Source organism: Cetorhinus maximus, chromosome 15 (genome assembly GCF_964194155.1).
Source record: "Cetorhinus maximus chromosome 15, sCetMax3.hap1.1, whole genome shotgun sequence".
Taxonomy (NCBI): Eukaryota; Metazoa; Chordata; class Chondrichthyes; order Lamniformes; family Cetorhinidae; genus Cetorhinus; species Cetorhinus maximus.
The window spans coordinates 103,281,526-103,305,318 of NC_135893.1; the positions used below are offsets into that span (position 1 = coordinate 103,281,526).

The 23,793-nt window shown below is 40.7% G+C and overlaps 1 protein-coding gene across 2 annotated transcripts in view; it reads right to left on the bottom strand.

Moving 5' to 3' along the window:
- Positions 1-4,765: 4,765 nt before the first annotated feature.
- The window catches only part of tnfrsf17 (TNF receptor superfamily member 17), a 37,363-nt gene continuing 18,335 nt past the window's right edge, over positions 4,766-23,793 (bottom strand). The window contains exons 2-3 of one of the 2 annotated variants that reach the window (XM_078559139.1): positions 8,225-8,365; positions 4,766-5,174 (exon numbers count right to left, since the gene is read on the bottom strand). In XM_078559139.1, the coding sequence (XP_078415265.1) occupies positions 4,897-5,174; positions 8,225-8,365 (419 nt within the window). In that variant the 3' untranslated portion in view covers positions 4,766-4,896. Of the gene's footprint in view, positions 5,175-8,203; positions 8,366-23,793 lie in introns of both variants that reach the window. The other variant, XM_078559138.1, reaches the window with a different exon arrangement.

Genomic DNA, 23,793 nt, shown 5'->3' on the forward strand with positions numbered 1-23,793 from the left:
ACTTCGCCGGAGAACGGGGGTTTGTCTCCCACCCCCCTCCCTACCGCGCATGCTCACACCCAGCAGAGCAAACCCCGCCCCCCACCTCCCTTCAGGGGAGGTGTTCAAAGGAGAGGAGGCCCTCTCCACAGATGTTGTCAGCTATGCTGACTTTTTCCAGCATGTTTAATTTCAAAGGTGCAGTGCAGATTGATAAGACATAAGTGTGTCATTCTTATTAATTGCTTTACTGAAAGCAAAATAAAAGTTCAACTTGAGAATCTTAAAAGTTATTCACAATATTTATGTATTTCCCTTTTAAAGGTGTTGCAAGTTATCAGAAAATGATTAGCAACTTCCTAAAGGCTGTTTCTTCCAAAGCTTTACAGGTTATTGGGTTGCACAAAATAACGTATTCTTAAAAAAGCTATCATAAACCCTTGTGAATAGATTCTGTACTGTTTCCTAAATATTTGTCTGATCAGTACTTGCTGTGTCTTTCTCTTTTGCATAAATAATTTCGATTATTAGTTTTAGCCTGAATAAAAGTTTCTGGTGACAAAAGGAGAGGGAGACAGAAACATAAACATTAGAGCAAAGGAGGAGAGAGAAACCAAGCATGAAAGAGTGATGTAAATTAAGCGCAAGGGACTGCAAGTTTGTACAAATGCTGAAACTGCTTAAAACAGATGCAGAGGCAAATTAAATAATTGTACGTCCGAGGAAATAGAGGCCCAAAGAGTTGTTACAAAACTTCTTAATCCATGAGAAAAATATAGCTTTGAGATGTTTAAATAGTGAAGATGTATAAATAGTGAAGATGTATAAATGTAGTCTCAATAAGTAAAGATAAAATTAAGGCAGAATATGAATACAGTGTGTTTAGATGAGGCAGAGGTAGATAAATGTCAGGAATGCCAGAAGACATGATAATAAGCTGAAGAAGCCACATGCTAATTTAACCTTAGGCAGAATTTCTCACATTTAAGCATTGGGCATTCAATCCATGCAGCAGTTCAAGTAGGACAAGACTTCAAACGACCCTGGAAACTCCCCAACAGGCCCAGGTCTATTTTCAGCCTATTTACATTTGGAAGGTTGGTTTTCAGGCCTCCACTAAGGAGTTGCAGTATAACTTAGGACACAGACTTGGTAGAGCTCGAGAAACAGATAGTTGCCAAGCAGTTTAAATAATTTTTCTGGCAGAAAGCCTCATGCACAGCAGTGCTCTGAGATTACTTAAGCAATGTAAGATGTCCCAATGCCCTACCACACCTACCCCCATCACCACCAAATTTCAAACTCTGGCTCCTGCACCTAGGATTTAATTAGATGAATGGTGGGAAACATGCCAGAGTTCTGTGTAATTTGTGTATACCAGATCATACTTTGTGCTTCTGTGATTGCCCTTTGGAGAAAAAGGGAGGTAGTGACGAGCTGGGTGCTTCTGTGAGCATGTTTCTTGTTCTGCCTGCCCCAGGTTTTTCAGAAAACCAATAGGACAGGACATGAGAGCCAAGGTCTGTGAATTGGAAATTACACTGATTGTGTGTTAGTGTACCAATGATCAATATGAAATTCCTTTGCCCAGCATTTTTACAGACACATCAATCCATTCATTTTAAATCAGTTAACACCTCAGTTCAAACAGCATACAATTGCTTTTCAGAGATTACATGATTATTCATACAGTGAAATTTTAAGGACACGGATTGACTGATTCATAGAATAAACAGTACACACCAACAGGAAAGAAGACTAAGATCTGGACTAATCAAAGCATTTACAAGACAAAATGAGTTTTAGAAAAAAATAGTCAGTTCATCTCCTGAGAAAAGAATTACAGAAAGAAAGAAGGCACATAACCTCTCTTTGTTCCTACATTACTAGGTTCTTTAAAAAATCTTAAAATCTACCTAGAATTGCATTACATAGAACCTATAACCCAGAAGCAGGCCACTTGGCCTAACTGATCTAGGTTAGTATCTGTGTTCCACATCAGCCTCCTGCCACTTTAACTGGTTCTTCCCACCCTGCCCTCTAGCCCTCTATTCCCTTATTCCTCTTGAATGCATCAGACTTCCTATTAAATAAATCAGTGCTATCTGCTTCAACCACTCCCTGTGTCAGCATATTGCACATTCTCACCATTCTCTGTGCAAAGAGGTTCCTTGCCATTTTATTTGATCTGTCAGTGATTATCTTAAATGTATGCCCCATGTTCAGGACTCACCCACACAAGGAAACAATTTCCCCACATCCACATTTTCAAATCCCTTCATAATTTTAAAGAGCTCTGTCAAATCTCCTCTCAGTCTTCTCCATTCTAGAGAAAGCACCCCAGGCTGTGCAATCTTTTCTGATAGGTGTTAATTCCGTTACCATCCGTGTAAATCTTTTCTGCAGTTTCTTCAGTGCTTCAATATCCTTCTTGTGGGATCGAAGCTGCACACAGGACTCAAAAGCTGGAATTTAATGCCCACCCCATGACCCCCCACCCCACAATCGGTAGCAGGCTGGCAGGCAGGGGCGGGGGTGACACGGCTGAAGTGCTGAGCCACGCTGGAATTTTACCAGCAGTGGGGTAGGAATCCTGCCCTTAAGTGGCAAATTAAAGGTCACTTCAGGGACTCCTTCTGCCACCGCTGGTAATTTACCAGCAATAAGGATGCCCATGGCCCGTGGCAAGGCTGCAAGGCAATCCCTGGCATCCTGTCTGTGGCCTCATTGGACTGGAGGGTCCCGCCTTTTCTGGCACCCTGTGCCCAATGGAGGGCCCCCCCAACCCCCAGCAGAGATTGTCTCCCGCACTTGTTCTACCCCTGCAGACTCCTGGTCGCAACCCCCCCACCCCCGCGGCCGCTCTCACTGGGGCCAGCCTGACTGGCCCCACCAAAATCGCCCCGCTTACTTTGCAGTCCACTCCTCATGGGTCCCAGCAGTGACCACCAATCCCAATGGCACCGCTTCAGACTGGCCACGTGATTGGCTGACAGCTCTCAGAGGCAGGACATCCTTCCAGAATGGGGCAGAGGTCAAAACCTGAACTACTTACCAGCCTTTTAGCCATAGAATTAGGTTGTGGCTTCCTGTCCCAGTGAAGGTGGGCTTGCCCCTGATGTTTCAGCCAGGTGGTGGGGCTACAGCCTCCACGTAAAATTCCAGGCAGTGTGTGGCCTAACAAAACTTCTATATAAATTTAGCAGTAGCTCCTTGCTCTTCTATTCTATTCCTCCAGTAAGAAGCCCCAATACTTTTTATTCTACTCATTATGGCCTGATCACCTTGTGTTGCTACTTATAGCAATTTTATTATCTGTATTCTGCCTCACATTTTGATCTATTCAATTTAATTTACCATTATCCACTTGTTGTGCAAGCCAGTTAGTATCATCCTGTATTTTGGTAAAGTCCTCCATGTTAATAGCATTTCCCGCCAATTTAGTATCATTTGCAAATTTTACATCCTAACTCTAATTTGTGAATCCGAAACATCTACATTTTGGTGCCAACATGGTCCCAGGGCAGGATCTCCACTAACCATTACCTGCTAGTCTGAGAAACATCCCTTAACTTTTACCCACTGTTTGCTTGGTTGTACTCATATTTCAACCCATTCTGCTACATGAGCCCTGACGTCACACACCCTGACATATGTCATGAGCTTATTATGCCGCACCTTATGGAAGGCCTTGTGAATACTATCTCCACTGCATTGCCCTTTCCTACTCCTATTATTGCTGCATCTAAGAATTCAGTACAGTTACTTAAATATGGTCTTCCTTTTAGGAATCCATGCTTGCTATTTTTGGGTTAGAAAATAATCTACTCGACACTCTATGGGCTGCATATTACAGGGAGCCATTTGGGCACACCACCCCCCCCCCCACCACGCCCTGAAGCAAACTGCACACCAGCCCGCTCCACAGACATGACGCTCTGCAGGCAGGCTAAATTGCCTGCCAATGGAACCTCCGCCCCTCACTGGGGTGGAAGTCCTGCCCTCAGGAGCTGCCAGCCAATCAGATTGGCTGGCAGCTCCAGCAGTCCTGGCAGTGCCAACATCTCATTAATGGGCACTGGCAGGACTACCACCAGTCCCAAGAAGAAGGCCCAATGGGTCCCGGAGTAAGGGAAGTCCAGGGTATTGGGCGAGGAGGGTTTGGCCTGGTTAGGGAAAGGAGAGGGGTTGGGGGGGGGGGGGGGGGGGGGGGGGGGGGGGGTGGGAGTGGTGAGTTTCAGAGAGCAAGCAGCTAGGAAGAAAGCGGGGAGCACTATCTTGGCAAGGGGGTGGGGTGCACAAAGAGCATCCCCCAAAGACAGTACCCGCCTTCCATCCTGCCCTTTTAAAAACTTAACCGAAACAGCCTGCCCACTCCCACCTGACTGTCCACACCATCCATATGATGCCATGGACAGCATATTATCAAGGTCCATTGGCTTGTTAACAAGCTCAATTGACCCTTGATTATTTAGTTAAATATGGCGGCCAATTTCGGCACCTGCCCACCTACCATGTTATGGGGGTGAGCCTGAGTATGGGCAGGAAGGTGCCCTTCTGCAATGGTACATAAAATCCAGCCCTATATCTCCATTTAAAAGAAAGTATTGCTGCACTGGGGAAAATGGTATGTGTAAGTTTCCTGCTTCCACTCGAGGAATGTAGGAATTACAGTTTGACTAACACCAAACTACTATGTAATATTTTCATTTATACCAATTAAATTTGTCAGCGAGTTAGTATCAAAAGGTCAGCTTACATTTACAATAATTTCCTGTCACTTGGTTCTTCAGGTGTGGCTTCAGATTCACTGAAATGTCCCTCAGTAACAATTCTGCAAAGACCTATTTGTCAGATAATCTACGGTTTTGAAATTCTTTGTGGTTTTGACATTTGAAGTTCTTAATGCTGTGCTTGCTATATCTTTTGATAGCCACACCATTCTACAGTTTTGGTTGTGACAAGAATAGTTGCTCCTTCTTCAGTGGCTGGTAAAGGAAGTGAACTATCATAGTCACAGTTTTCCTGAGCACCTGTCACCAACTTCCTTCTTTCATTTTCTCGAGACATGCAATTGGAAACTTCGCACTCCAGTTCAGATTGTTGATTCCTTGCGGAAGAGAATTCCTGCACATCTTCAGCCAGAGGGTTTTCCTTGAAACTTGAAGCAACAACATTGCCATCCAATGTAACTTCTGCAAATAGAATATAAATAAATAAATCAGAATAGTGACCTTGTAGCGTAAATTGGGAAAGAATACAAGCAAATGCCGACAGTCCCACCCTTTTACAAACAAGTCATTGAATATATTCAAGGCTGAGTTAGACAGAATTTTCTGACCTCGGAGGGAGTCAAGGGTCACAGAGGGCAGGCAGGAAAGTGGAGTTAAGGCCACAGTCAGATCAGCAGTGAGCTTATTGAATGGCAAGGTTGGCTCCAGAGGCCAAATGACCTACTCCTGCTCTGGCTCCTATTTCTTATGTTCTTATTCAGCCAGTGTCAAGAAGAGGGTCAGGGGATTAATAGACAGCTTCAAAATCCTTATTTGAAAGGAGGTTCAGAGACTTGGGTATTTTTATTTGAGAAAAACAAAGACTTTGAGGTGATTTTATTGAAACATTTGAAATGGAGGGACTATGCCATGTCCATGGAATTGGTCGAGTCAAATATTTTAGGGAGAATTAGGGAATGTGACGGAATACAGCTATAAATACGTAAAAGGATCCAGCAATAAATACAGACATCAGATTGAAAAGAATGAGTCTCCTACGAAGTGGGGATTTAAAATTAAAAGCAGAGTTCATCTGCTGGACAAAGTTTATAAAGTTTATAAACATGCCTGGGCATAATTATGCACTCAAGGACAATGACATCCTGTGACATAGGGTATGGCATATTCTCTAACGTAAGGCAGTTCCTGAAAAGACAGGAACTTGGCATCTACATCGCCTCAGCAAGGTACTGATAAATTGTAAAATACCATAATTTAACAATGGATAACCTTCAGGATACCCCTAAAACACTTGTCAACTGAATGGTGGAAACTTGATTATAGCAAGAAAGTGTCTATTATCTGAAACTCTCAGTATTCTATTTGTTTGAAGGATGCTGGCTAAAATGAAGAATATTCACTAAAACAAAGGAAGTTGTCCAGCAAGAGTGCTCAACATGGTTCTTGCTGGTTCAACTCTTTTATGGTATAAATATTGGGACACACAGTGAGTTTTTAAGATTTGTCGGATTCACTCCAGTGTCTCTCAAGGTAAAGGTATGGCTGCTGTGGTGTAGCAATGATTATTCTCCCTTTAATTGAAAAAGCAGTATCTCGCTAGCTGGGGGATTTAAGGTACCTATGATTTTAAATATTATTGGATCTCTTAAATATCTCTCTATAACATTATTAAGACCTGGATTCTCTAATAGAAACACGATGATACTTACTTTCAATAGAACTATCAATGTTGCGATTACCATCAAAAGTCAATTGTATGCTTGGTTATTTAATAAACTTTTATATAATTTGAAAAATATATTGTCTCATGTAGCCTTCTGTATCCAAACTCAAAAACCCAATCTCCTTACACTCTTCAGTTTAGAGTTACATTGTTGAGGAGAGTGCCCAGACCCATATAATATAATATCCGGGTTATTATAATCTGGCTAAAACTTATTAAAAAGGCTATCTGGAGGACGGTGATATTCTCTGGTGGTTCATTTCCTTCAGGGAGAGTTAGGTCAGTTCTTCAGAACCATTTAAGCATCTATGAGGTCTGTCTTTCTCAAGTGAGAGTGATCATCCAAGGATACGCCTGATCTGGGATAATCCCAAATAAGGGCTAGAATTATAATCCATTTCAAGAAAACATGTAAAAGTTACTCAAGCACAGAACCAGGTTGGATGTCAGGATTTTGCATTTACACAGAGAATCACAGACCTTTGAAATAAGTTACCAGCATGTGCAGTGAATGCTAATTTACTGAAAACATTCAAAACAAAGTTAAACGAGTTTTTGGAGGCTATTATCACTGTGTACAAAAGAGGAGTGGAATATTGGGTGAATTGCTTCATGGCCAATGTTATCTTCTGCCATTCTATTTTCTCTGAATTGACCTTGGGTTTTTTAATAAATCTGTTTTATTTTGCCCTCTCCCGATAGATAATATGACTGGTGAGTGACAGAGCATTGAATTCCATGGTACTCGGTTGCAAATTTAGTGTTTGGGATAAACTTAATGCACTAACTCGTCTTTCATTTAATCCCCTCTTTTTTGTGTGTTTCTAAGAAAAGTTCACATGGTGCCATTGATGTGGGAAAATGTCAATTTGCATCACTGTAACAGGTCAGATCAGTGATAACTTAATTATTCAAGATCTACTGGTTACTCATTTATGTCTCATCAGTGATGATTATCACCTTCCCATGCACAAATCAGTACTGTATATGCAGAATATATGAAATAGCACAGCACAGAAGGCGGCATTTGGCCCATTGGGTCTGTGTCAACACTTTTGAAGAACAGTCCAGTGAGTCCCACTTCCTTGCTCTTTCCCCAATATCCTGACTTTTTTTCTCCTTCAAATATTTATCCAATTAGCTTTGAAGGCTACTATTGAGTCTGTGTTCACCATCCTCTCTGGCAGTACATTTCAAATCCTGCCCAATTATTGCTTAAAAATAGGTTTACTCATGTCGCTTCTGGTTCTTTTCCCAACCACCTAAGTCTACAGACCTTTCACTGCATCAGTAAAGGAGAATTAGGTCTGTTGAAAAAGACAGTGACATTTCTCTATTTGTCAAAATTAGGCAAGAAAAAATTGTGAAAAGTTTTTCAGGTTTGGCATCTTATATAAACTCAGCAATTTCTAAAATTGCAATATTTGTATCTAATATGTTTGACGATGGCAATAGTCTGGTCCAACTAAGATCAACTTTCTGATCATGTACTATACAGTTCACTTTTATTCCAACATTGTAGATATGCAATATTTCAAACTTGGATTCCAAACAAAGAAGTGACTCAAGTAGATCTAATCTTTTATCTAATCTTTATTAAATTTGAATACTTTAACATTATAGCATGTAATTCAAATTTTGAAATCAGAAACATTTTTCAGCTAGTTTCCCAATCTGATTGTCAATGCTGTTATTAACAAGTTTCAAAAAGCACTAACGAATCATCATATGAATCATCAACAAAAAAATCTGAAGATTTTACCTTCACCTGTAGATTGAAGTGACATACTTGCTTTCCTTTGATGTAATTTTCGAAGCACAAGAATGAATACAGACAATATTACAATTAGAAGTGGGAGTAATCCAATAATAATCCAAGAGTTTCTAATTGTCTCGTTACTCCAAGTAGACAAGGAAGATACTTGAGCTTCTGTGAGTAAAACAAAACACAGTTACAAGTTACATTTGAATGCAGGTGGCCATTGTTTCTTTACTATCCAGGAATAATGCAATGATAATTTCACATTCCAGCCAATTAAATCAAACCCAGAGCAATTTCAAATTCCACCCATGAGAATAATTTCCAAAAGTTATTATCCAAACAGTTTCCTATGTCTGTCATTGAAAATTATTGAATTCCACTTAAAGGTATTCTCATGTCATTCTCCTTCTATCAGGCCTCTGTAAAAACCTCTGCTGCTTGGAGGTGTCCAAAAGTGACCAAGGTAGCCGGACCTCAAATTCCCCCAAAATAGAAGTGACCCATTCTGCTAATTCTCTTGTTCTGTTGGCATGGTCAAGATTTAGAACACAGTCAGGTCAATCCCCACCACTTGTACCCTTCGCATTTATCACAGACAGCTGCATATATTGTTCAAATGCTGCTTAACCATTGGTTATCTCCAGAGTCATCAATTACAAAGGTGTAATTCATAATGCATTGAACACACCAGCAATTTCATACAGTTCAGGATTTAGTCATTGAAAAGCTCCAAGGTTTTTTTGATAAAGTTAGGTCTTCAGGTCTTCAATCAGCTGTTAGTAGTAGCAGCGACGGAAGGAGATCAGAAAGTAGAGATTGTGGGCAGCTTCATTTAGATGGTTTTATCATCCACTGTGTAGAGTGGGCAAATCGTGTTGGCACAAACAGACCTACTATATGCAGTGAAAATGGTACAGTGTTGAAATGCTCTGATCACTACGTGGACTGACATTTTAAATGCATTGAGAAATAAGCTCTCTGGTGTCTCCAGTCAAATCCAAACTATATGTTGAAATAATTTACAACCTTGCTGAATAGAGGAAATCTTCACAGCATCACTGAATATTGTCTCATTTCATTAACTTACATTTATATACAGGAACCAGTGTGGAGAATGACATATGTAATGCTGGTCCACTGCATACCATGTGTTGAACAATCAGTATGGTCACCACTATAAATTAACATTTGTTTGTTTTCCTGCATGATTTTTGTTGATTTATTCAGCTGGATTTGGGGTTAATGGCAAAGCAATGGTGCTTGCTGCTGATCTCGAAAAAGATCTAGTGGTCTCTGTGGTGTGGATTTCAACTTTCCTACATTAGTTTGAATCTGGTGCCAAGTCAACAGGACTTCGAGGTGTCCAGCAACGTTAATGTCATCAAACGCGGTAAACAACCAATCACATTGAAGTATTCTCACGGATAGCAAACCAGGAAGTAAAATGTACTTATTATCCTAAATATTTTACAGAGTGCAAAATAAACGATTGGAACATACTCATAGTATTAACATAGAAGCCGAAATGTCATAAATAAAGTGTAAAAATGTTCTACAACATTGAATTTATCATAATGGAGAAATTTGACATTCCAAAAATAACATTTTTTCAGAGCCGGAGAAGTTTTTCAGCAATAATTATGAACTTGGTACACTTTTAAAAACCCAGTTACACCTCATTCAACAAGGTATAAGCTTTTTAATAGTATTACAGGAAGCCCAATCACTTAAAAATGCAAGTTTTTGTTATTTCAATGATTTCTGCAGTTTCTGGAGACTTCAACAATGCACCCTATGGGGATGCATGGAATCAGTGACAGCAACTTCTGGATGTTGATGTTTAACTGTGCTCATGTGCACTCCAGAAGTTACTGTTAGTTTCAGGAGAGTAACAACTTGAAGACCAACAGTTTTTCCATTGTTACTATGGAAAAACCAAACCATCTTGTTCAAAAATAAACTGCAAGCGCTGCCAACATGTGAGAAGAATTGACTGAAAGGGATTGATAACTCAGATAGTGTGAGGGATATAGTTTAATACAGAAGGACATAAGAAATAAGACCAGGAGTCCACAGCCTTCTGGGATAGAGAATTCGAAAGGTTTACAATCTTTTGAGTGAACAAAGTTTATCTCATCTTTGTCCTAAATGGCCAACCCTTTATTCCGAGATGGTAAACCCGAGTTCTCTACTCTCCAGCCAGGGGAAACATCCTCCCAGCACCTACCCTGTCAAGCCTATGACACAAGATTGTTGAATGTTTCAACTTACAGGAACAGTAATGCCCACTGAAGCTAATTCAACCTATCACACTGATGGGTTCAATCATTCCTTCTAAATACTTCTCCAAAGTTGTCATCAAGACTCAAAACATACAAATTATTCAATTAGGAAATCAGCAGAGACGGAAAAAAAAATACTTTAATATCCTTCTTGAAGAACAGTTTTGATTCTATAGGTGGCCATATAAAGAGAATTTGCCTTAAAAAGCTATCTGTTTGAATAATGGCACATATATTTATTTCCCCTGAGGCACAAAACTTCATTGGAAGGGCTCCCGAAACATATTTATCAGAAAAATGAAGGAAGAATTTAAACAGATGAATTGAAGAAGAATATTTGTCAATATTTCAGTAGAAGACAAAGGAAATACTTATTAACATACTGGAAAAGCACACATAAAAGTTTCGCAAGGTTAGACTAACAAAATATGATCTTAAATGGATTAACAAACAAATTAAAAGTGAGCACAAAGACCGCAGCTTATCCGAAACGTTGAAGCCCATGCCTGACACCACACCAAGACTCGCTCAACCATCAATCCTTATCTTACCTGTCCTAAATTGGCTCTCATTTCCCTAATTCTTCCAATTTAAAATTCTCATCCTGGCATTTAAATACCTTCATGGCCTTGCCCTTCCAATCTGTGTGACCTCCTCCAGCCTTACAAATCCTCCAGAGCTCTATGTTCCTCTGAATCTGGTCTTTTGTGCTCCCACTCTCCTGCTGTGGCAAGCCTGTCACAAGGTGTTTGGTCTCCGGTTCTAAAATTCCTTCCCTAAACCCCTCTGCCTTTCCACCTCTTTCCAATCTTTGAGGATCCTCTTTAAAAGCAATTCCTTTGGCTAAGCTTTTAGACAGCCTCTTCCTATCTCCTTCTTTGGAGTGACACCAATTTTTGTTTGAGTAGACCTGTGCAAAGCTTCTTGGGATGTTTTACTACACTATGGGTGTACTAGAAATGCATGTTGTTTCTGTTGTTAGCAAGAAATAACAAATATTTTGAATGCTTCTTTTAAACTGTTCATGAGAGAAGGCATAAAAAGAATAGCCTCCCCTAAAGACAAAATTCCAGACTTCAATCTAAAGGAGATCTAAGACAAGCTGAAAGGATTTAAAACATACATATCCCCAGAGTGAGATAGTGTTGATCTCAGAGTGTTGACAAAGGCTAGCAAAGAGATTTGTAATTATTTGAGGGTGTCAATCAGTAGACTAGAAAAGGGCTATGTCAACCTTGGCTCAGTAATAGCACCCTTATCGAGTCAGAAGATTGTGGATTCAAGCAACGCTCAAGGGCTTCAGCACATAGTCCAGGCTGACACTGCAACGCAATACTGAAAGAGCGCTGCACTGACAAAGGTGCTATCTTTAAGTTGAGATGTTCAACCAGCCAATGTCTACCCTCTCAGGTGGATGTAAACAAAATTCCATGGCACGATTTGAAGAGAGCGAGGGAGCTTTCCAAGGCAGCAGCATTTATCCCCCAACCAGCATCAACCAAAAAAAACAAAAGTGAACTCATCATTGACTCATTGATGTTTGGGTTGCCTTGCTTTACACAAATCGGCTGCTGCATTTGCCTACAGAACAATAGTAACTATAATTCAGAACTAATTCTTTGACTGTACCACACATTGTGACATTTTGAAGATATGAAAGATGCTATATAAATGCAGCGGGGTCCCATATTTGGCCAGATGCTGTAGGCTGATTCGTGAATCTGCCTCTGGTTGTGATAAAACTGTCCAGTATTTTTGGTCAGGCTGCTCAGAAGGAGGCCATTCAGTCCATTGTGTCTGCACTAGTTCTCTGAACGAGCATTTCATCTAGTGCCATTTTTCCGCCATCTCCCCGTAACACTGCACTGTCTCTTTTCAAGTAATCATTGAATTCCCTCTTGAATGCCTCGATTAAATCTGCCTCCATCACACTCTCAGACAATGAATTCCAAACCCTAACCACTTGCTGTGTGAAAACGTTTTTTCTCATATAATTTTTGCTTCTTTTACCAATTGCCTTAAATCTGTGCCCTCTGGTTCTCGATCCTTCTGACAATGGGAACAATTTCTCCCCATCTATTCTGTCCAGGCCCCTCGTGCTTTTGAATACTTCTACCAAATCTCCTGTAAACCTCTTCTACATCCTCTCCAAACCTTCACACCCTTCTTAAGATGCGGCGCTCAGGACCGTACACAATACTTCAGCTGAGGTCTAACTAGTTTCTTATTCAAGATCAACTAAATCCCTATTAATAATGCCCTAGATACTGCGTGCTTTAGTAACTGTTCTCTCAACCTGTCCTGCCACCTTTAATGACTTACACACATACACTCAGGTCCCTCTGCTTCTGCACCCCTTTAGAATTGTACCCTTTATTTGATACTGTCTCTACATGTTCTTGCTACCAAAATGTATCACCTCACATTTCTCCACATTGAACTTCATCTGCCACCTATTCGTCCATTCCACCAACTTGTCTATGTCCTTTTGAAGTTCTACATTGTCCTCCTCGCAGTTCACAATACTTCCAGATCTTGTATCATCCGCAAATCTTTTAATTATTCCCTGTAATAATCGAGGTCATTAATATATATCAGGAAAAGCAAGAGTCCTAATACTGACCCCTGGGGAACACCACTACAAACCTTCCTCCAGCCCAAAAAACATCCATTAACCATTGCTGTCCATTTTATGTCCCTCAGCCAATTCTGTATCTATATTGCTACTGTCCCTTTTGTTCCATGAGCTATAACTTTTCTCACAAGTCCGTTGTGTGGCACTATGTCTTTTGGAAGCCCATGTACACCACATCAACAGAATTGCCCTAATCGACCTTCTCTGTTACCTCTTCAAAAAACTCCAGCAAGTTAGTTAACCAAGATTTTCCCTTAAGAAATCCATGCTGACTCTCCTTAATTAATCTGCATTTGTCCATGTGACTATTAATTCTGTCCCAAATTATGGTTTCTAGAAGTTTCCCTACCAGCAAAGTTAAACTGACTGGTCTAGAATTGCTGGGCTTATCCTTATCCCCTTTTTGTGAACAAGAGCTGATGAGTACTGTGTCTATTTCTAGCCCTGGGAAATAACAAAGTCATTTAAATGCTGGAGGCAGAGTAGACAAGAACCACAAGAATGGCTCCAAATGTCAGAGATCTGAGTTAGAATGAAATACTGAAGGGACACGAGAAATAGATGATCTTATACATAGTAAATATTTGGAAAAGGTAAATCCAAAATATTACTTTAAATTGAGCAGTGGCAGTTGGGTAGAGGGAGCCAAGTTCAAACATGTGACGGGTAATTTTAGGATTTTCATCATGTCCTTTTTCATGCAGCATTTGCAGTGTACTCCCAGGAAGAGTGGTGAAAGTAAAAATTTTGGAGTCATTTGAGTAACAGTTGGATGCAGGAATAGTGGAGGGGAAACTAATTCCACATAGATGGATTAGGATGGGCTGAATGACCCTCCTCATCTGAGAGTCTCCAGCAACCTTGTGAGGACGCAAAAGCATTTAGCTACTCAAACTCACCACACATTTTTCAGTTTGCAATATATTTATGTACTAATTTCAGATCGTAGTTTTGTTTTTGAATTCCGTTCTTCTAAAAAGATGTTCTAGCTCAAAGTGGTAAAATAAAAATAGATCAAAGAACCAAACTGCAGAGCCAGTTACACTTCTGCTATGATAGTAGTTCCACGTCACATTCCATTGCATTCAAAAACATCCTCAGACCCCTCTTACTTCAATCTTGGCAAGATTGCCAAAATCATTTTCCAGGTTCTTGCAAATGTTATCGTAATTGTAAGGTGCTCTTGAATCCAAGTCAATTTATTCACAGAAAAAGTATTGGGAAAGAGTTGTGTCGTGGATTTGCACATTATTCAGTGACGTCTGTGTTTGAATTCAGCCCAAGATAATAGAATCAAAGTTTTCTCTCTTTCTGACAGAAGTCCGAATTGAGTTCCATCAACAGCATAGGTTTGCAGTGCCCTCAAATGAACACAAATGCTACACTAAATTGGCAAACTCACTGAAATCCCTCACAAACTCTTTGTATGGGAATTGGAAACAAAAATCACATTTGATGTTCTCCCAAGGTCAATGAAACGCTCTGTTGAAGTACAGGAGGATTTATTCTGCACCCTTCCATGTTGTTCATTATGTGAGAGCATTTTAACTTGACTCTGGCCGGTCATTTGAACTTAGCCCACCTGGTGAGAAACTAACACCATAAGATCAGCAGTCATTTCATACACTGCCTGATTTTATATTCCATTCATAGGACCAGGAGTAGGCTATTTGGCCCATCGAGCCTGGTCCTCCATTCAATTAGATCATGGCTGATCATCTACTAAGATGAAAGCAAAATCCTGCGGATGCTGGAAATCTGAAATAAAAACAAAAAATGCTGGAAAAACTCAGCAGGTCTGGCAGCATCTGTGGACTCGAAGTGTTAACTCTGTTTCTCGCTCCACAGATGCTGCTAGACCTGCTGAGTTTTTCCAGCATTTTTTATCATTATGACTGATCATCCGTCTCAACACCACTTTCCCGCACTATCTCCATATCCATTGATGTCATTAGTATCCAGAAATCTATCGACTTCTGTCTTGAGCATGCTCAATGATTGAACTTCCACAGCCCTCTGGGATAAGGAATTCCAAAGATTCACCATCATCTATGAAGAAATTCCTCCTCATCTCAGTCTTAAATGGCAAACCCCTTAATTCTGAGACTGTGCCCCTGGTTGTAGACTCACCAGCCAGAGGAAACAGCCTATCTACCCTGTCACGCCCTAGAAGAATGTTGGAGTTTCAACGAGATCATCTCTCATTCTTCAAAACACTAGAGAATACAATTCACTGCAGAATAACCCATACAGCGCGACAATCAAAAGGTGTCCTTGTTTAACTCATCAGTAACCAGTAATTAAAGAAATAAAATAAATAAAAAATGTTCAGGTCACAACGAAGTTTCGGCTTGCAAGCTCAAGATTCACGTACAAAATTTATGATTTGAAGTAATCCTTTGGAGGGGTTTAGTTTTGAATTAAATCCCCTGATTAGGTGAGATGCTTTTAATAGTGGTGTGAAAAATTATATATAAACTCCATCAATATTTTCTTCTTGATTAGCACAGTCTGATAAATAAGCCATTTGCTTTTCTAAAAAACTACATATTCTGGAAAATTGAATCAAAACAACAAACTCTCAGAAGGTCAGACAGCATCCTGTAAAAAGAATAGATAAGTTAACGTTTCAGGTGTAGACTTTTATTTTTCACTATGTTTTCCAACTTACAGGCCTCACATGAATTAACCTCAGTAACTTTTGAATTAATTTGCCAGCAGGATTGTAATAACTTGATGGAACAGTAGGTTTGGTGAAGAAAAAGCTAAACTTTATTTAGGAGACATGTAGAGATGCTTGCACGCTAGATGTGATCTCTCCATCGGAAGCCCCGCCCACAGGACCACCCGCACTATAAGCTTATTGGTCGAAACCCCTGTAATCGCATCACATGATGAGCGATTGACAGGATGGAGGGACAATACAGCTAATTACTACAAGAATTATCAATGTTGTACCAAGTTAAACAATGCTTGAATGCACTTAAACTTAAATCTTACTATCATGCAGCTCCACTTACAATTAAAAATAAACCATTGGAGAATAGAGGCCTGCAGATAATTGTGTAGGTTGAAGACACTGCACCTTGATGAAGCTTGCATGACTGAAGCATGAGATTGCCTTGATTTAATAATACAACAGAGAGGAATGGATTTAGGATCCAACTATACATTTGCATGAAATGCTACAGTGTACAAAATTATTACTTGGATTAGAGTTGCATATGCTTGGCTGAGGCTTTTGCTTTTGCACTCGTCCGCCTGCAATTTTCCTGACCATCTAAATGACTGGTGGGCTAAAATAAACATTGGCTGCAGCAAGCGCACAAACAAACAGCCTGGGCCATCATAGCAAACGTGTTTATTGAAATATTATAGAGTAATGATGGTGCAGCATCTAGTGACATGTTATGTAATTTGTTGCATTATTCATATTCCAATGTATATTTGACTGCAGTTGTCAATGTAGTTTCATAACATGAATGTTTTTGCACCACATATGATCAAAAGTCTTTTCATAATGCACCCAGAGTGGGAGATTGACAGCCCACAAGGAATATTTTTTTTCTGGTCTCTTTGTGGGGAGATATGTTGGCTATACCTCATGAAATTATAATAATCTTCTAAAAGAAATAAAATTGGAGGAATCAGGAGAAATTTTACTGCATGTTGTTTCTTTGGAAGTGTTGGTATATCGGCTTATTACATGTAGAGATCAGATTTATATCCCTCCACTTCTCTACCTCACATTCCACCTTTATAACGCTCCATTATGCCTACCTCTTTGATCAAACCTTTGATCATTTGACGTAGTATCTCCTTATGTGGCATCTTCTCAGTATCATATTTTGTTTTATATCACTTCTCTGAAGCATCTTGGGACATTTTATTAAGAGTGCTATATAAAAGTTTTATATAAATAGCAACAATATAATAAATATGTAAGCTATTAAATTGCTGCTATTAGTTTCAGATGATGGCAACAGACCGTGCATTTCACTTTTGTTAAAGAAAAATCAAACATTCTTTATGCACACTTTTGAAATTTTGTTATAAACAGCGGACAGCAGAAAGTCTTCCTGGGTCTGCATTGAAATTAATTATCTCAGCTAAAATTATGGCATTCCACATGGGGAGACATGGGTAGAAAACAGTTACTAGATGGTTTAAAAAACTGAAAATCCCATTGCTTTGGAAATCTCTGCTTACCATGTTTGAGACTTAGAGAGAAACCGCACAGTAGACCAGAGTTGGGGGAAGGAGCAGGTGTAAGGAAGACTTTGGGCTGCAGGAGGTTGCAGAGGGAGGAAAGAGTGAGGGAACCAACCCATAGAAACTTAACTGGAGGTGATCGGACAACCTTGGGAAGAACAGGGCTGAGAAAATGGAGGAAAATTGTAAGACGAAATGTGGGATCATCATCACCCATGTCAATCAATGGAAATATTATAGGTGACCCATGCCTCATTACTATGCTAAATTCAAAGTCTGCATCTCGAAACACACAAATTGCAAAAATGGGTTATGATAGTTGTTTCAAGTTTCCCTCTAGGATTTGAATAACTCAGCCTTTACCATCGGCTGTGTCATAATAATAACTACTATACATCAAAGCACCCAGACTAGTTGGTTTTAATCTTATTAATACACTCACACATACATACAGACACCATTAAACTCTATTTTAAAAAATAATTTCCAATAACATTATAGACATTAACCTCTTCATGGCAAGCCACATCATTTGCATTTAAATTATATTGTATGGCAATCCAATCTAGATTCCACAGCTTAGTGTGCTAGACAAAGCAATTAGCATATTTGTTCCAAGAGTGATCTTATCAGTGTGGTTTCCCATCTATGGATAGGAATGAAGCTCAGAAAGGTGTAAAAAGGCGGCAAATGGGAATTTAGACATTTGAGCTCAAGGACTGTATCACACGATAGAATTTATGCTCCTGAATCAGATTCCTAGGATTTGTAAACACTTCACCTTATTTCGCAGATTAAATTTTGAATAGGCGAAACTTTGTGAGCATTAGTTTCCACCATCAAAGGAACTCATATAAAGGCAACTATCAACTTAACACACTTGAATGTCTGACTTAACTAGTTTCATTCTAATGATGCTTGCCACTCTTGTAACAAATTGAGAAGACAATTTTTAAGTCACTGGAGTATATCAGAACTAAGTAGGAAATCAGGGGAAGTCCAGGTTAATATGTTTTTATACTTGTTTGGTGAACTTGCTGATGAAGCTATCTTAATGCAATGCATTGATGAATCCTCAACCAGCTTTGCTGAAATATTAAGTCTTTGACAAATATTTTAACCTTCAAGTTGTGGAGCATGAAGAGTAAAAATGAGGTGTAGAAAACCCCCAATAAAGCTACAAAAGGGAAAAAAAACAATCACCAAGCAAACAGAAAGGCGGCAGACAGGCAAGTCTTAAAAATAAACCTTTTTGAAAATGCCGACACATTTCCTAAATTACAACAGCAGGTGGCAGTGCTGAGCCACTTGACTATGATCAAAGGAAAAGCCAAAGAGCGTTCCAGGTTGCGTGCGGATAGTGAAGCCACGAGCAACACCATTACAGAACTGCAACACGTTAAAAGACTTCATCGGAGTCAGACCTGGCTAACAGTGAAACCAAAATGAAGGACAAGGAGAAAGCTCTGCAGCAGGCGGAGGAAGAGAAAGAAGAAATAAGATCAGAAAATGTTTGTATCAAAGCTGAATTGGAAGATTTGAAACACAAGATTCAAGCTGAGTATGTACCTTTTCATGATAAACGAAAGTCTTCAATGAACAAAACTGTTCAGGATCTGAACAAACAAATTTCTGAAGTCTCACAAGGGCACGCAGAGGCTTTGAAAGAAACAGGGGGTTGAATGTTGAAAAGGAATTGCTGATGAATCAGAACAGTTGCCTGAATGCAGAATTAACAACCAAAACTGATTAAATTCTCGAACTTCGGTCCAATTTGAAGAACATGAAAGAGGGGATGCGCAGAATGGATAAGCAAATCCAGACTGTGAAAACAGAAAAGGAAATTTCGAAGAAACAGATTAAAAATCCAATGAGTGAATTGACAGAGTCCAAGGAGCAGTCAGTGACTATGGAAGAAAAAATCCCAAAAACAACTGAATGCCCAGGCGAAGTTGGTAAATTTATATAAGAGTTCCATAGATAACTCTGAAACAAAGACGAAAGAACTTACCAGAGTAGTTGCTGAGCTGAATGAAAAGATTCTTGAGATCGAAAAACAACTGGAACACGAGAGAGTAATCAAACATTCGGGTAAAATTGTGAAACAGTGGGACTGAAGGTTCCACTTTTGAAACTCCCACAAAGATCGTGGTGGACCACACAGCACAAGAAACACCAGGTTAGTACCACGAATGAACAGAGTGAACACACTCTCTAGAAAGAATGGCATAAGCTGGTGGCCCTCCGAGATCAAATGGGGAGTTGATAAGGAACAGTTCAACTCCAGGGTATGGAAAAAGAGAATTAGAAGAAGGAAACCAAGTTCCAGAAAGACAACCTACAATGGAACCTCCGAATCAACAAGGTTTACCCAAAACAACAGAGCCTACCACTCCTCCAAATATTACCAGAACATGATCTGGAAGAATCGGCAAGCATCTAGACTGCCTGAATCTGTAAAGCCAAAGACTTGAGAGGGGGCAGAAGGGGTAGCATAATGGCCTTGTAAATATGTTGGGTAAATACAATTGTACTGTAAATATGTTGGGTAAAGACTTGGGGGTGGTGGGAGGTGTAGTTTCTGGGTTCTGGCATAGTAAGGGTTAATGTGGGTTCCCATAGTGTGATGTAAAGAGTCATATTCTCTACAAGGCCCTCCATGACCTCACCCTTTCCTCCCTCTGCCACCTCCTACAGCCTTAAGATTTCCTTACACCTACTTTTCTTCCAACACTGCTCTGTTGTGTTTTATGACTACTTCCATTAGTAGCAGGGTTTCAGCCACCTTACCCTATACTCTAGAGTTTCCTTCCTTCATTCCCCCTGCCCCACCTTCAGAAGTCTTTTTCGAAATGATCTCTGGCCTATGCTTTCGGTCTCTTGCTCTGTTTCCCAGCTTTGGATCTGATCCAGAACTTGGGAGTGCTTTGGGAAGCATAGATCTGTTAAAGGACAGTCACCACAGGCCAATCTCCTGTCCCTCCTACTGCATAACTCCAGCATTGGCAACAGGCTGTGGGCAAACAACCAGTCCTTTAGATTATGGATGGAGCGTTAGATGGTGAAGTCAGTGAAGGGAAAGAAAATAAAATTATGCATTTTGTAAAATTCTTTTCACAAATCTGATTTTTAAAAATCTTCTCGTTAGCCTTTCCACTAAAACAAAAATGGTGGTGTGTGGCAGCACAGTGGTTGTGTTATTGGACAATAACCTAGAGGACTAGCCTAATGAGCCAGAGACATGAGTTTAAATTCCTCCAGGGCCTGGTACATTAAAATTCAATTACTTAAATAAAATCTGGAATTTAAAAAAGGAAGTCATATTCATGAAAATGAGACTGAGACTATCAATTGTCATAAAAGCACATCTGGTTCACTATTGTCCTTTAGGGAAGGAAATCTGTGATGCGTACCTAGTCTGGCCTGTATGTGACCCTAGATTCACTGCAATGTGGTTCACTCTTAACTGCCCCCTGAGCAAGCCAGTCAGTTACTTACAAGGTGGTGGCTCACCGCCATTTAGAATGGGCAATAAATGCTGGCCTCACCAGCGATGCCCACGACCTGTGAATCAATTAAAAACTAAAGTCACAGCTTTGTCACACATTAACAAACAGTACAGTTGAAATGATTTCTGTGAAAATCATTGAATGCATTTTGTACATCCGAGTGATAATGCTGATGTTAATTGACCACTGATCAACCACAAATCCTTTCTACTGAAAGCCAACAGAAGTGGATTTCTTAGCGGTTAGAATTATAAATTTTGGGCTATTGTTAATGCTGACATTGGCCGGCAGTGATAATGTTGGCCTGTTGCTAGCAGACAACGGTTGAAAAACAATCAAATATTATATTGTGTGATGGATGAAATACATAAAGCGCAGACAAGAAATGTAGTTTCATAAAGGAAGCAAACTGCTATTTTTAACCGGCTTTTTTGGCTTTGAGACTTCTCACCTTTGGCAGTCGATGTTCATGTATGTCTGTAAAAGATTAGTTTGTACTTTACTGAAGTACAATATTTTGGAGGTATTATTCTGTGTCATTTTAATGTTTAATATCTTCAACGCACCAAAGGAAGCAACAGTCACCCTCTTTAATAGTCTGGAAATTCCAGTGTGAGTCGCAATTATGAATGTCAGAACAGAAAAAAAGTTAAGAAACCTTTAATTTGCTCATTTTCCTCTGTTACGGCCGTGTGAGGAAGGGTAAAAATTTATCCCCTAATATATCACTCCAAGTCTGACAGTAACAGGGTTGGTTGTGAATTTCGAAGGATGAAAGAATTTTCTCAAGGTCTGTGTTTAACCATTCAGGTACTGATTTTGTTTTTATTCATTCATAGGATGTGGGCTTCGCTGGCTGGGCCAGCATTTATTGCCCATCCCTAGTTGCCCTTGAGAAGGTGGTGGTGAGCTGCCTTCTTGAACAGCTGCAGTAGGTACACCCACAGTGCTGTTAGGAAGGGAGTTCCAGGATTTTGACCCAGCAACAGTGAAGGAACAGCGATATATTTCCAAGTCAGGATGGTGAGTGGCTTGGAGGGGAACTTCCAGGTGGCGGTGTTTCCATCTATCTGCTACCCTAGTTCTTCTTGATGGTAGAGATCGTGGGTTTGGAAGATGCTGCCTAAGGAGCCTTGGTGAATTCCTGCAGTGCATCTTGTAGATGGTATACACTGCTGCTACTGTGCATCGGTGGTGGAGGGTGTGAATGTTTGTGGATGGGGTACCATCAAGCTTTCTCCTGGATAGTGTCAAGCTTCTTGAGTGTTGTTGGAGCTGCACTCATCCAGGCAAGTGGAGAGTACGCCATCACACTCCTGACTTGTGCCTTGTAGATGGTGGACAGGCTTTGAGGAGTCAGGAGGTGAGTTACTCGCCACAGGATTCCTAGCCTCTGACCTGCTCTTGTAGCCACAGTATTTATATGGCTAGTCCAGTTCAGTTTCTGGTCAATGGTAACCCCCAGGATGTTGATTGTAGGGGGTTCAGCAATAGTAATGACATTGAATGTCAAGGGACAATGGTTAGATTCTCTCTTGTTGGAGATAGTCATTGGCTGGCAGTTGTGTAGCATAAATGTTACTTGCCACTTGTCACCCCAAGCCTGTAAATTGTCCAGGTTTTGCAGCATTTGGACATGGACTGCAAATGGTGCAGAACATCTTGCAATCATCAGCAAACATCCTCACTTCTGACCTTATGATGGAAGGAAGGTCATTGATGAAGCAGCTGCAGATAGTTGGACTTAGGACGCTATCCTCAGGATGTGGCAATACTGCAATATTTATATCTGATCCATTGGTTGTGGAATCTCTTAGCTCTGTCTATCACTTGCTGCTTATTTTGTTTGGCACACAAGTAACCCTGTATTGTAGCTTCACCAGGTTGACACTTCATTTTTAGGTATGCCTGGTGCTGATCCTGGCACGCTCTCCTGCACGCTCTCCTGCACGCTCTCCTGCACGCTCTCCTGCACGCTCTCCTGCATGCTACATTGAACCAGGGTTGATCCCTTGGCTTGGTGGTAATGGTAGAGTGTGGGATATGCCAGGCCATGAGGTTACAGATTGTGTTTGAGTACAATTCTGCTGCTGCTGATGGCCCACAGCACCTCATGGATGCCCAGTCTCGAGTTGCTAGATCTTTTCAAAATCTATGCCATTTATCACAGTGGTAGTGTCACAAAACACGATGGAGGGTATCCTCAACGTGAAGACAGGACTTAGTCTCCACAAGGGCAGTCACTCTCACCTCATCTCGGGAGTTCAGCTCTTTTGTCCATGTTTGAACAAAGGATGTAATGAGGTCAGGAGCTGAGTGGCCCTTGCAGAACTACTACTGATACTGTCATGGACAAATGCATCTGCGGCAGGCAGGTTGGTGAGGATGAGGTCAAGTGTGTTTTTCCCTCTTGTTGGTTCCCTCACCACCTGCCCCAGACCCAGTCTAGCAGCTATGTATTTTAGGACTCGGCCAGCTCGGTCAGTAGTGGTGCTACCGAGCTATTCATGGTGATGGACATTGATGTCCCCCACCCAGAGTACATTCTGCGCCCTTGCCACCCTCAGTGCTTCCTCCAAGTGATGTTCAACATGGAGGAGCACTGATTCATCAGCTGAGGGGGGTTGTTATGTGGTAATAAGCAGGGGGGTTCCTTGCCCATGTTTGACCTCATGCTACAAGACCTCATGGGGCCCGGAGTCGATGTTGAGGACTCCCAGAGCAACTCCCTCCCGACTGTATACCACAGTGCCGCCACCTCTGCAGGGATGGTGACGGTCATGTCTGGGGCATTGACTGTAAGGAATGATTCTGCGAGTATGACCACGTCAGGCTGTTGTTTGAGGCAGCTCTCCCAGTTTTGGCACTAGCCCCCAGATGTTCGTAAGGAGGAGTTTGCAGGGAGGACAGGGCTGAGTTTGCCATTTCTGGTGCCTAGGTCGATGCTGGATGGTCCAT